Raw genomic sequence first — 13304 nt, 5'->3', positions numbered from 1 at the left:
TTACCCATTAATAGGTCATGAATTGCAAACTAAAATAGGAGAAATTCAAATATTCTGGCTACTTCGTTATCAATTGCAAACTTTTTAAATCCAACTGTGAAAATAACAGCCACAAGACAACTAGTCCCTTTTGATAAACTCCTAGCTACAGGAGGTAGAGCGACGGTGTCTGTAATTTATAAAATATTACTCCAAAATATTGTAGGATTTCCCAATGTAATTAAATAACAATGGGAATTAGATTTAGGTCAAGAAATAGATTTAACTCAACACAATGGTCTAAACTGCCTTTTAAATCAATTTCTGCCAGTATAAAGGAGCTAACATTAAAACTTATCTATAGATGGCACTTAACCCCAAGAAAACCAGCACAGATGCACCCAGGAGTGGCAGCAATATGTTGGTGAGGGTGCCTATCTATAGGTACATATTTTCATATGTGGTGGGAATGTGCCAAAATCCAACAGTTGTTGTTGTCAGGTTTACATGAGATTAGCAAAATTACTAAGCAGAAAATAGAAATAATACTAGAACTACCTTTACTGAATATATTTCAATGTAATAATGCAAATCTGCTTAATAAAGAACTCATTTGTCATTTGCTATCAGCAGCTAGAAATATAGCTAGATATTGGAAAAATCTCTCATGGGTGAATGTAGACAATTGGTATAAAAGTATATGGGATATCGCTCTACTGGAAAAACTAAGAAATAAGTTACAGTTGTTAAGAGAACAGAAACAAAAGGATAACTTAACAACTACCTGCTGTAATTTTATTATGCATGCAAGTCTTCCAGGTAATAATCAAACCCCTCCCCCCAACAGCATACAACTCAATATGGCTAGAATAATCCTACAAGAAGAAATAATTCTGGGCATCCATGTTCTCCTTTCCCCAGGTTCTCTCTTTCCTACCACATTCATAACCATATTCATATTTATACAGTGGTACCTCGGGTTAAGTACTTAATTCGTTCCAGAGGTCTGTTCTTAACCTGAAACTGTTCTCAACCTGAAGCACCACTTTAGCTAATGGGGCCTCCTGCTGCCGCCACACGATTTCTGTTCTCATCCTGAAGCAAAGTTCTTAACCTGAAGCACTATTTCTGGGTTAGCGGAGTCTGTAACCTGAAGCATATGTAACCCGAGGTACCACTGTATTCAAATTTATATAAATATATCTAACTTTCATATACTAACAAAGGCAGCATTTAATCTATTAATAATCATCCCTGATCCAGACTCATTTTATAATTAGAAAAATTCCACTCAAATAATGTAACCAAGTGTATCTGAATGTTGCATGATTTTCAATTCATAGATCCTTTATCTTTCTCTACCCTTTTTTTATTTCCTTTCCTTTTCTCTCTTTTATGTTTTTTTCTTATTGATAATTAAATAACTATAATATCTCAATCAGAAGCACTTATTTTTTCTATACAACCTAGACTGAGAATGTGTAAGTGTTATGCACTCTTCAATTGTTAAAAACTGAATAAACATTCTTTTAAGATATAAAATAAAATAAAATGGTTTCACAACCCTTCTAAAAAGATGCTCAAAGAAAATTAAACTCCAGAACTGCGGGAGTAACCAATAAGAATGCCTCTTGCCATATGCATAAGGTTATAATGACATTCCTGGAAATTATTCACTGTTCAGCTCAGGAGGTGCAATCAGAACACGGGCGCTCAGGTGGTCTCTTGGGTATACGAGGCTCAAGCCATTTAGTGTCAAGCCCACAGCCTCATCATTGCACCCAAAAGTCAACAGGAAGCCGGGGGAGGGGCTACTGTACAGTAAAACACTCTACTTTCTGCATTAGAGCATTCAGTCATATAGGGCAGCCCCACACAGTACCTGATACAGAAAGCTTAGCCTTGAAACTAAATACAGTGGTACCTTGGGTTACCGCCTGCTTCTTGGGAGAAAAGCAATGACAAACCTAGACAGCATCTTAAAAAGCGGAGGCATCACCTTGCCAACAAAGGTCCATATAGTTAAAGCTATGGTTTCCCCAGTAGTGATGTATGGAAGTGAGAGCTGGACCATAAAGAAGGCTGATCGCCAAAGAATGGATGCTTTTGAATTATGGTGCTGGAGGAGACTCTTGAGAGTCCCATGGACTGCAAGAAGATCAAACGTATCCATTCTTAAGGAAATCAGCCCTGAGTGCTCACTGGAAGGACAGATCCTGAAGCTGAGGCTCCAAGACTTTGGCCACCTCATGAGAAGAGAAGACTCCCTGGAAAAGACCCTGATGCTGGGAAAGATGGAGGGCACAAGGAGAAGAGGAGGACAGAGGACGAGATGGTTGGATAGTGTTCTCGAAGCTACCAACATGAGTTTGACCAAGCTGCGGGAGGCAGTGGAAGACAGGAGTGCCTGGCGTGCTCTGGTCCATGGGGTCACGAAGAGTCAGACACGACTAAACGACTAAACAACAACAATACCTCGGGTTACATACACTTAAGGTTACAGACTCCATTAACCCAGAAATAGTACCTCGGGTTAAGAACCTTGCTTCAGGATGAGAACAGAAATTGTGCTCCGGCGGCGCAGCGGCAGCAGGAGGCCCCATTAGCTAAAGTGGTGCTTCAGGTTAAGAACAGTTCAGGTTAAGAACGGACCTCCGGAACGAATTAACTACTTGACCCGAGATACCACTGTATATTAGTCTGAAGCAGTATGTGAATTTACTGCTACCATGTATTACAATGGTACAAAATGTTTACTTCTGTTTCTAATTAACTTTTCCATAACCAAAGAAAACTTCAATGTAGGCACTTTGCCCAAATGGCATCCACTTATGCTTTTAAAAACAACTTTTTATAGACCTTAGTATTATTCAACCAAGTAGTGGCATTCTTGTGAAATAACTCAAGTTGACTAGCATTTTTCCTGGAGTACTCCAGCAAATACAACATGGACTTGGTTTTCTGCGTTCCAGAAATATCTATAATGAAATGTCCCTGAGCAGCTGCTCTCTAAAGCAGTGGATGGTCATAAAGGCATGAGTTGAAAACAGAATATGGTTGTACAACATTAAGTTAAACATCTTAATCACTGCCCTTATTAATCTATGGGGAGTCTGCTTTAAAGTCATTAGTTCATTGTTTCTTTTTAATCTCAATGACTCTCTAATTAAAGTTCTTCCCTAGTCACAGAATTATCTATAGTGAGATATAACAGCTAACTTCAGGTGCATTAAGCTTAAAGCAAGAAATTAACACTCATTAACAAGATTACCTGTTGTGATTAAAGAAGCACAAACAAGGAAAACTGTTTGCAAATTTTGTGAATGAGTGGAAGAGAGTTTAAAACAATACCTTTAAATTAAACTTTTTTTTCTTTTTACCAAACCCATGCAACCCATCGACTCTATTCAAAAGAGAGAAAAACTCTGTTTGCGTCTAGTTATTTCAATGCAACTCCTGAAAATCATAAAGAAGCCTGTTCACAAGCACTTAATTGCAAAAAGTGCTTCATCAGCAGATCCTTAATGCTTTAGCGCTCCCCAAATACTCAACAAGATCTGAAGTGGAATCTCTTCATTCTACTTAGTGAGGCAGACTCTTCATAGGTGCATGGGAAACCATGTTAAAACAAAAAAAAAGAAACACAAGGGAATGAAGGGACACGAATAACTTTTATATATAAATAAAAAAAACATTAAAAAGTAAATTTCAACCTGCTAAGAAATTTTGAGCTTAGCAGTAAAATTTCCACACACTGCTAAGGAGGAACTGGCTGTCAGATTTCTCACCAGTCTCCGTCGTGAAAAGAAAAACTGACAGATCACAGGAGTTTGCCTTTGTAAACCAATTCGGGAACTTTCATGCTTCTTATTTGTTAGGTCAAAGGTTAAATTGCTGACCTCTGACCTCCTGCTTAGCCGCCTTTCCCTTTTTCTGTAAAGCTTTATTTCTGGCCTGTATTTACATGGATTAGTCTCTTTTCACGCTAAGAAGGAATCTGTTCAAAGCCAAAGCCTTCGTTCTGCTTGTACAAAAAGCAGCCACAATTATTCAGTACCAGACAATGACCATATTGTGGGTTTACCAAAAAAAGAGAGAGGGAAAAAAGAAAAACACCACCTCAGCCATGGCGAGGCCCGTTCTTACTGCACAAAACAATGGGCAGGGGGACAAAGTCTTATCCTGCATTCAGAAGAAAGCAAACAAAGCCAGCCCACTGTGAACTTGATGAAGATGTCAAGCTCTCTTTAAAAATATAAAAATCAACAAAAGGAGGGGTTTTTTCCTCTTGTGCAAAAAGAGAGGAGGAGGAGGAGGAGGAGGAGGAGGAGGAGGAGAAGAAGAGGAAGAAGAAGAAGTAGTAGAAGTAGTATTGTGACCAGGAGGTCCTTCTTTCTGGTTAAACAGTCCTCATCAGTACAGCAATAAATGTTGCTCTGAATTGTAGGCTGAAGTAGAAGAAAATCACTGCAATGCAAAATGCTTGTTGCTGCTATTAAGGAAGCTACAATGTGTGAACAATGTCAAGGTGTGTAATTTCCTCATGCCCACCCCAGACTTTACCATGCCCCTCCAATTTTTGAACAGGTGTGGATGTGAGTGTCTGACATTTTTCTGGCTATTTACGTCACAGCCAGACATTAAGAACCACCACCTCTCCCCAAGTAGTGGATGGAACACACAAAATCTCTCAAACGGTCATCAAGAAGGGAGGAGTCCAAAGTACATTTATCGCACCCAGATTGTCTTGAGACAACCTGGTGCCTCCAAAACACCTTCACGTACATTATCTCAGGAAACTCAGCAACCACATTGAAAGGCGGGTCAGTATTATCCCCATGTTGCAGAGGAGGTGCTGAGAGAATAGCAAGCTGCTTGTCATAAAGCAAATGACAGAAAATTCACGACAGAGACCGTATTTGAACAGGGGTCTTATGTAACAACATGGAGTCCAAGTGGAAGGATTGGTGCCTGGGGCACCAGGGGAGGGGCCACAATCCGTCAGAACCAAGCTGCCACAAGATGTGGGGGTGGCCATACAGTATGATGTCTTTAAAGGGGGTCATAGCTCAGCAGACAAGCAGCTGCTCTACGCGCAGAATGTGCAGGATCTCATCTCAGGTAGGAAGACTGCATAAAGAAGAAGCAACCCTCTCCCCTGGAGAGCTGCTACCCCTCAGGGTGGACTGGATGGACCAACAGTCTAACACAGGATAAAGCAGCTTTACCTGTTCACAGACCTGGTAATGGAGAGCAGGTCTACCAGCAATTATTGGCTGTGCAAACTAAATGGCAACTTCATGTAGCATACCATTGAATTCAACTTGCTGGGGAGTAATGGTGTCAGGAACCGCTGATCTATGTGGTATCCATGTGGTAAGCCACATAATTTCTGCCTACTGGGGAAGAACTATCTGATTTGTATTCACCCATCCAGGCTGACCAGTGACTTCTAGCAGGCAAGAAGAAGTATAAACGACTTCCTTTTCCAGCTGAGTCTTACCTGAGCAACAGGGTCTGCCTGAGCTCTAGCATGTCCTGCATTGCTGGTCTTCTTCTGCCTACTGGTTTGCCCTCGGATTCCAGTTACTCGACAGTCCTAGCTCCCAGTTCCCAGCTCCTGGCTCCTTCTAGACTGCTGCCATGGCCACACCCTCACAAATGAGTGCAGAGAGGACTGCTGCCTTTATGTCCAGCTTATGGGCTTCCCAGAGTCATCTATCTAGCCACTATCTGAAACAGGATGTTGTACTGGATGTGCTCCTGGTCTGTGATCCAACAGAGTTCTTATAAACTCAGAATCCAAGTAGTGTTCATGTCCATTTTTTCAGGCCAAGTTTTCACTTCACTGTCACCTGTGGAAGTCCTACCACAGGAGATGAGGGAGCTGCAAAGACGTACCTGGTGGTATCTCCCAGCAGAGCTTGGGACTTTTGATTATTTTTAGGTAGACCTTGTGTGATCTGCTGAGTAAAATAAAGCTGTTGCTATGCAGAGGTCAGAACACAAAGTAGGAAGATCTTAGTTCCACCAACTACTCAGCCAGCTTCCAGCAGGAATCAGATTATGGGTACACACTGCACTCTGAGCCAGTTCAAATGCAAATTCTCTCAAACAACGATAGACTCCCTCAGAGTTAATAATTTCCCCAGGAAGATTCATCTCCCTTTTCAACCTACTAGTATGTTTTGGAGAAAAGGAACGAAACACAGAGAGCGACTTAGCAGCTAGGCCTTTTAAATCCCTTTGTTGTAAAAGGAAGCAGCCGAAACTGCCATTTCCTTTACTAATCCTGGGGAACATTGAGCACCCTGCCCCCCTGGCCCCGTAACACGCTCATCACTTCATCCTTGTGTTATGTACCACATTTAGGTTTCCAACTTAAAGCCATACGGGGTGTGGGTGTGTGTTTAAAGGGAGGAGGGAAATGAAAGGAATACTTTAGCTGCACTAAACCATTTTAAGCTATTCCTTGAACACACAGCAAGATTTTTGCGTGGCTCTCACAAAAAGATGAAAGAGGAGGTCCTTGGAGAGATGGGGCCTTCTGGCTCACTGCGTGGCAAAGCAGAGGATCCAACACTCTTTTCTGATGTCTTCTTTGGCAAGCACACACACGCACACACAAAACCTACACAAAAGCTTCCTACGCAAGGGGGGGATTTCACTTTTGTGAGCCTTTCACTTTCAAATGTTCCAGCTTTGGTGACTTATTTTGATCAGTTACTTTAGACTAACAAATACACTTTCTCCCCCACCCTATGCTATTAGTCACAGAGCTATATCCAAATTCTCTTCACTCTTTCTAATAAGGAAGGCCCTTTGGCAGAGGTCTCAAAAGTTCACTGGATTCTGATAACGGCTCATTTCTCGCACACGACACGTGATTGCTTCCTTGAAGAAAACAAAATAGGCAATTTGAAGGTAGAGGAAAAGAAAAGAGGAAACAGGCAGTAGCTCTGGTTTTTCATTCTTACTGCAGTGCGTGACTTTTATAAGCTTCTTTCAGTCTATCTGTATAAGAATGATTCTATTTATTATGAGAATGTAGGTGATAATGTCTATGGCAGTTTCGTATCAAAGCTTCCAAGGGCAAAGTTGGTGTTTAAAAAAATCTTGCAGGAAATTTGAAATTAAAGGAACAGGCAGCAGTACCTGAGGTCTGATACAGATAGTGGCCCCCAAAACTGTTTCCATTAATAGCCCATCTTCTCAACTGATCAACCAATTCCTTCACTTTTTCCAAGTTTAGTATCACTAAAATGGAAGGTTAAAAATCAATTGTTCTCCCTCTGTAAAGGCAGCACTCCATATTCAGAGACCACTCAACTGGTGTGGGTGGGTTTAATATTCAGGAAGTTATGCTTGTGATGGCATTGAACATCCAGAACAGGCACAGCCTAAACTAGCCAACATGACACTGTCAGCAACACACAACTTCAGAATCAAACAGGTCTCTTAATAAAAAGTAACAGAACCATAGAACGACATAATTGGAAGGGACTCTAAGGATATCTCCTTGACATCTGAGGGAGGGTGTTCCACATGGCAGACACCACTGTTGTGAGGCCCTCTGCCTGGTCCCCTGCAACTTCACTTCTCGCAGTGAGAGAACTGCCAGAAGGCCCATGGAAGTGGACCTCAGTGTCTCAGAGCCGCTGTCTATAATATCTGAGAATTCTTGGAGAACAGGGGAGGTCCCTGCAGACTGGAGGCAGGCAAATGTTGTCCCCATCTTCAAAAAGTGGGGTGGGGGTGGGGAAGCAGACCCAGGTAACCACCGACCAGTGAGCTTGACATTGATACCAGAAAAGGTCCTAGAACAGATAATTCAACAGTGGGTCTGTGAGCACTTAGAACAAGAGGCTGTGATTTCTAAGACCCAGAATGGATTTCTCAAAAATAAATCATGCCAGACCAATACGATTTCTTTTTTTGATGGAGTAACAAGCTTGGTGGATCAGAGGAATACTGTGGACATAGTGTATCTTGATTTCAGTAAGGCTTTTGACAAAGTCCCCCATGATATTCTTGCAAGCAAGCTGATAAAATGTGGGTTGAACGAGTCAACTGTTAGGTGGCTTTGTAGCTGGTTGACTGACCAAACCCAAAGAGTTCTCATTAATGGTTCCTCGTCATCCTGAAAAACAGTGACAAGTGGGGTGCCTCAAGGTTCTGTCCTGGACCTGTTGTTGTTCAATGTCTTTATAAAAGACCTGAAGGAATTAAGGAAATGCTCATCCAATTTGCAGATGGCACCAAACTGGGAGGTGTAGCTAATGCCACAGAATACAGAATCTAGTCCGAGGACTTTATGTGGCAAGAGCACTGTTTGAAGAAATAAATGCACATATGAGAAAAATGATTCTAGGAGAATATATTGATGAAGTGCCAGAACTTCCAGAAAAGTAGATAAAAGCTGTAGACTCAATTCGGGGGGCGGGGGGGAGGAAGGAGGAAAATCCTTGAATCCAAGACGCAGTCTGAAAAGCAGAATAGAATAGCAGAGTTGCAATTGGTGTGTGGAGGATGGAAGGAACAGAGCTGCCAAATACTGGAATTTTGATTTTGGGGGGAAAACCCAGGAGTGGAGGCGCGGCAGAGAAAGGATTGACTTTGTGTGCAATCTGAATGGAATCTTGCTCTTCTGGTTAAGTGGAATAAGAGGAGAAAGAATGGAGAAACAGGACTGATACAGATTTCTAGATGGAAATGGCACAAGAAATGGATTGGGACACAAATTAAGATTTTAAAGTTAACTGAACTACCATGCATTAATAGACAAATACAATATTTTTAAAAAGCTTTTCTCTTGAAGGAGGAGATAAAGAATAAAGCACAAGTTTTATCATTGTGACGGCAGTAACTGGAGAATCTTCTTCAGACTTTCTGCACTGAAAAAGGTAAACGAATTGGTGAGCATTGGATGGAAGGCTGGAAAAAACAATGTCCAGCAAAGGGAGGAATAACTGAATAACCTGGATTGAGCATTCTACATACTCTGACATATTCTACATACAACTGACATGGATAGCTGGAGATCCTTTTACCTATTTGTTTACTCTTTTCACTTTTCTCTCTCTTGATAGTTTATTATTATTTTTATATTACTACTCTTCCTCATTGTACTTTATTAGAACTGTATACAGATGAAGGGGAAGGACAGTATGGACCCCATGTGAGAGGTGGGTAAGGGGAGATCTCACAAGGTTAGAGACTGCACAAAGAGAGGGACGAGCCCAGGTGAGAGGTGGGAGGGCACACCTTCCTCCACAGGGGATGAAAGTTAAGATAGAGTGATGAGGGAGTAGTTTCTTTTTATGTTCCTTCTTTCTTTCGTTTCTTTATTTCCCGTGGATTAGTTTGTTTCTTTTATTGTGTTGTGAAAACTTTCAAATATCTCAAGGGCTGTCCCACGGAAGAGGGAACATGCTTGTCTTCTCCTGCTCTGGAGGGTAGGACTCGAACCAATGTTTTCAGCTGACAGGAAAGGAAATTCCAACTGAGAATCAGGAAGTACATTCTGACAGCTAGCACTGTTTGACAGTGGAATGGTCTCCCTTGGGAGGAGGTGGACTTTCCTTCCTTGGAGGTTGGGTGACCATCTGTCCTAGATGCTTTAGCTGAGATTCCTGCATTGCAGGGGGTTGGACTAGATGACTCTTGGGGTCCCTTCCAACTCTACAGTTCTATGATTCACACACTTAGACACTCCCACACACCAAATCCACCAAGTCTTTCTTTCCAGTTTGCCCTCATTGTCCTAGCACCCACTCCTGATTGTCAACAAGCCTCTCACACCAAGGCTTCCATACTTCACGCACCCATTAGAAGCTGGGGAACACACTCTAAGCCTGCATCTTCTTCAGCCAAGCACAGGCATACTACCTGGATTTTGGTTCACAAATCCTACTGTGGGCTCTGGTGCCTTTCTAGCTTCCTATGGGTGGTTTGCAGAAAAGTGGTGAAACTGTATCTATACTTGGCTGGGCACTTTTCTGTTGATGGAGATCAACTACAGAGAACTTTGCTAACAAAAGCAAGGATACCCATAGCATTTGAAAGGCAAGACAGAGACTATATGAATTATGTAGGTACTTGATTTGTAGGCCCACTCCCCAAATAAGGTTGAGTGGTCCACTAAGAACCTCAGCAATTTCCAAGTTGTCTGCGGGACGAATAAATTAGCAGTTTGATAAAAAATGGATTATCTCATTGAAAAATGAATTAGCATCAAATACTATTTCTTTAAAAAAATCAGTAAGCACAAGGATTTTGAGTTTTGGAACAAAATGTTTACTAAATTATCTAGTTTTAAAAATCTGAACTTTTTAACCCACCTTCTCCCAGTAGGAACTTAATCCCCCTTGGGATACACAAACATGCTTCAAAATGGAAGATCACTACCAGACACTGGTACTGTACAGAATAACATATAAGTTCCCACTTCCTCCGATTTTCAAGTAGGGGGCGGTGAGAGTTCAGCTGGGCAGAAGTTAGAGTTAGTTTCTAAATGGACTCTGCCATTTCTTCAAATCCCATGGCCAGGAGAGCATACCTGGGCAAGTGCTTGCTCCCAAACCAACCTGCCTCCAGTTTGAGAAGAGCATAAGAGTAGACCATCTTAACAGGGCTTCCTCCTTGGGAAGTAAAGCAGACATCATCTAGGGAGAAGGCTTTTAAGGCTGTTGCATCCCAGTTATTTAGGATTACTATTGATGGAGACGGGCCAGAGCTAACAAATAATAAGTATAGGTGAACATTTTAAAAATGAGGCAACACCCTATATTGGGTTGTCCTAAGAATATGGGACTGAGAGTTGGGGTGAACAGGCATGCAATACTACAGGGTGTTGTGATGTGCTCAAGGTCTGACCTGCAGCACTAAGGCAAGATACGACTGCCAGTGTGGCACAGCGGTTAGAGTGTCAGACTAGGGTTCGAATCCTACTCATCCACAAAGTTCACTGGGTATGTCACTTGGGCCAGTCACTGCCTCTCCGCCTAACCTACCCTCACAGGATCATTGTGGAGGAGAGGAAGTACCATGAGCACCACCTTGAGCTCCTTGGATAAAAAGTTGGGCTATAAAAGCAATAAATAAATAAACTCTCTCCACAGCGATAAGAATTTTATAAGTGAAAAAATACACTATCTTTAAGTCATTAATAGGGTGATAAAATAGAATGGAAAAAAGCAGACAACCAACGCCAGCAACATTACAACTTTCAGATAAACTGCGAATAAAAAGTCAAGTCAGCTCAAGAGATCAGTATTTTGAGCTGCCCACAATGATAACGGGCTGTGGGTGAAATTTACAGATTTCAAAAGAAGGCTGACAGTTCCGACTGGTGGCAACATTTAACAAAAGGCTTTCCTCTGAATGTTGGAAATCAGACGTTTCCCAGTGTTCTGGAACTAGAAGCATCTTCAGCCCAACAATGGATTAGAAGCTCAGCAAGACCACATCTTCAGCTTCCTATATTGACCTGAGCGGTTCCACTTTTCATACAAAGTGGTCCACTGGGGACTTCAATATGGAACCTGCCAGGCCGCACCCTGCAGTGGGGGGAAATGAGGCCAAAATTGGATCCCCAGCCCTGCCCCACAGCCCTTCCACTGCCTTCCCAAAGACAGCTAAGCATGTGCCAGGCTTTGGGAAGGAGACACGGGGCACCAGCAGAGCCCTAGAGCCCTTCCACCTTCGTCCCAAAGCTGGGAAAGCGGCTTTGGGAAGGGGTGGGAGGGGCCTCCTTCCCAAAGCCCAGCACCCAACCGGGTAATGCAATGGCGGGGGCGGGGTGTCAAATGTTGCCAAGGGTCACAAAAAAGGCCTTGTGGGCCACTCATTGGACCACCCTGCTCTGAACCAATTCCCCCCAAATAGCACAACCCTGGTGGAAACCCTCAAAAGCACCGTAGGTACAATACATAAACCGCATTTTACAGTACCTGGACCCGCTGATGCTGAATTGGTCACTTCAACATAGACTTCAAATGTTGTTTCCGGGTTTTGCCTGAAAAAGAATAAAGTTGTTAATAAATCTAAGTAATGCTTTTTGGAATGATTCACAGAATCATAAAATCACAGAATCTTAGGAGGCAAAAGGGTCCCCAAGGGTCATCTAGTCCAGCCCCCTGCAATGCAGGAATCCTCAGGTCAAGCATCCAGGACAGATGGCCACCCAGCCTTTGCTTAAAAACCTCCAGGGAAGGAGAGCTCACAACCTCCCGAGGGAGACTGTTCCACTGTTGAACAGCTCTTAGTGTCAGAAAGTTTTTTTCCATATATTTAGTCTGAATCTCCTTTCTTGTAACTTGAAGCCATTGGTTTGAGTCCTACCGTCCAGAGCAGGAGAAAACAAGCATGCTCCCTCTTCCCTGCGACAGCCCTTAAGAGATGTGAAGATGGCTACCATATCTCCTCTCAGTCTCCTCTTTTCCAAGCTAAACATACCCAGCGCCTTCAAGCGCTCCTTGTTAAGGCTTAGTTTCCAGACCCTCAATCCTCTTGGTTGCCCAACATTCCTTTCAATGGGGGCTAAGAATGTAGATTAAAGGTAAATGTCAACTATCAGATCATACCAACAAAAGCAGTGGTTCCCAATCTTTTTTACCACCCCCTTGGTTCCATAAAGAAGAAGAAGAAGAAGAGTTTGGATTTGATATCCCGCCTTTCACTCCCTTTAAGGAGTCTCAAAGCGGCTAACATTCTCCTTTCCCTTCCTCCCCCACAACAAACACTCTGTGAGGTGAGTGGGGCTGAGAGACTTCAGAGAAGTGTGACTGGCCCAAGGTCACCGAGCAACCGCATGTGGAGGAGCGGAGACGCGAACCCGATTCCCCAGATTACGAGCCCACCGCTCTTAACCACTACACCACACTGGCTCTCCCCAATGCCCTCTACCCTTCATCTAAAAGGAATTATTCAGAACAGCCATTTGCATGACCCACCATGGAATGTAACAACCCAATAAAATTCAAAACAGTAGATTACACATTTTGTTAATCCAGACCTACCAATCAAGTTGTAGCAACCTTAAGTCTGCACAGGGCCAGGGCAGGATTTAGGTTTGATGAGGCCCTAAACTACTGAAGGTAATGGGGCCCTCTATATAGCAGGAGGGGCCTATTACATCATAGGAGCCTACACAACACTCTTGCTGTATGTAGGTTCTATTTTATTTGTGTTTTATCTTTCATTTTGGAAATGTACATCCAGGTTGTTGTTTTTTCTTTAATTTTTTGGGGGGGCCCCAAGAGAGTTGGGCCCTAAGCTATAGTTTGTTTAGCTTATACGTAGCTCCGGCACTGCACAGGGCAACA

General features: G+C 42.7%; 1 protein-coding gene across 6 annotated transcripts in view; it reads right to left on the bottom strand.

The window, feature by feature from the left end:
• DENND1A (DENN domain containing 1A) overlaps nt 1–13304 on the bottom strand; it is a 260719-nt gene that overhangs the window by 229612 nt on the left and 17803 nt on the right. For 5 of the 6 annotated variants that reach the window (XR_008328483.1, XM_053373721.1, XM_053373722.1 and 2 more), the window contains exon 2: nt 11931–11995. Coding sequence is in view for 4 of the 6 variants with exons in the window: in XM_053373721.1 (XP_053229696.1) it covers nt 11931–11995 (65 nt within the window). In the remaining 2 variants the exon portion in view is untranslated. Of the gene's footprint in view, nt 1–11930; nt 11996–13304 lie in introns of those variants that run through there. The other variant, XM_053373725.1, reaches the window with a different exon arrangement.

Source organism: Podarcis raffonei, chromosome Z (genome assembly GCF_027172205.1).
Source record: "Podarcis raffonei isolate rPodRaf1 chromosome Z, rPodRaf1.pri, whole genome shotgun sequence".
NCBI classification, from domain to species: Eukaryota; Metazoa; Chordata; class Lepidosauria; order Squamata; family Lacertidae; genus Podarcis; species Podarcis raffonei.
Note: the sequence above shows the minus strand (reverse complement) of the source record. Positions and strands in the feature narration are given on the sequence as shown.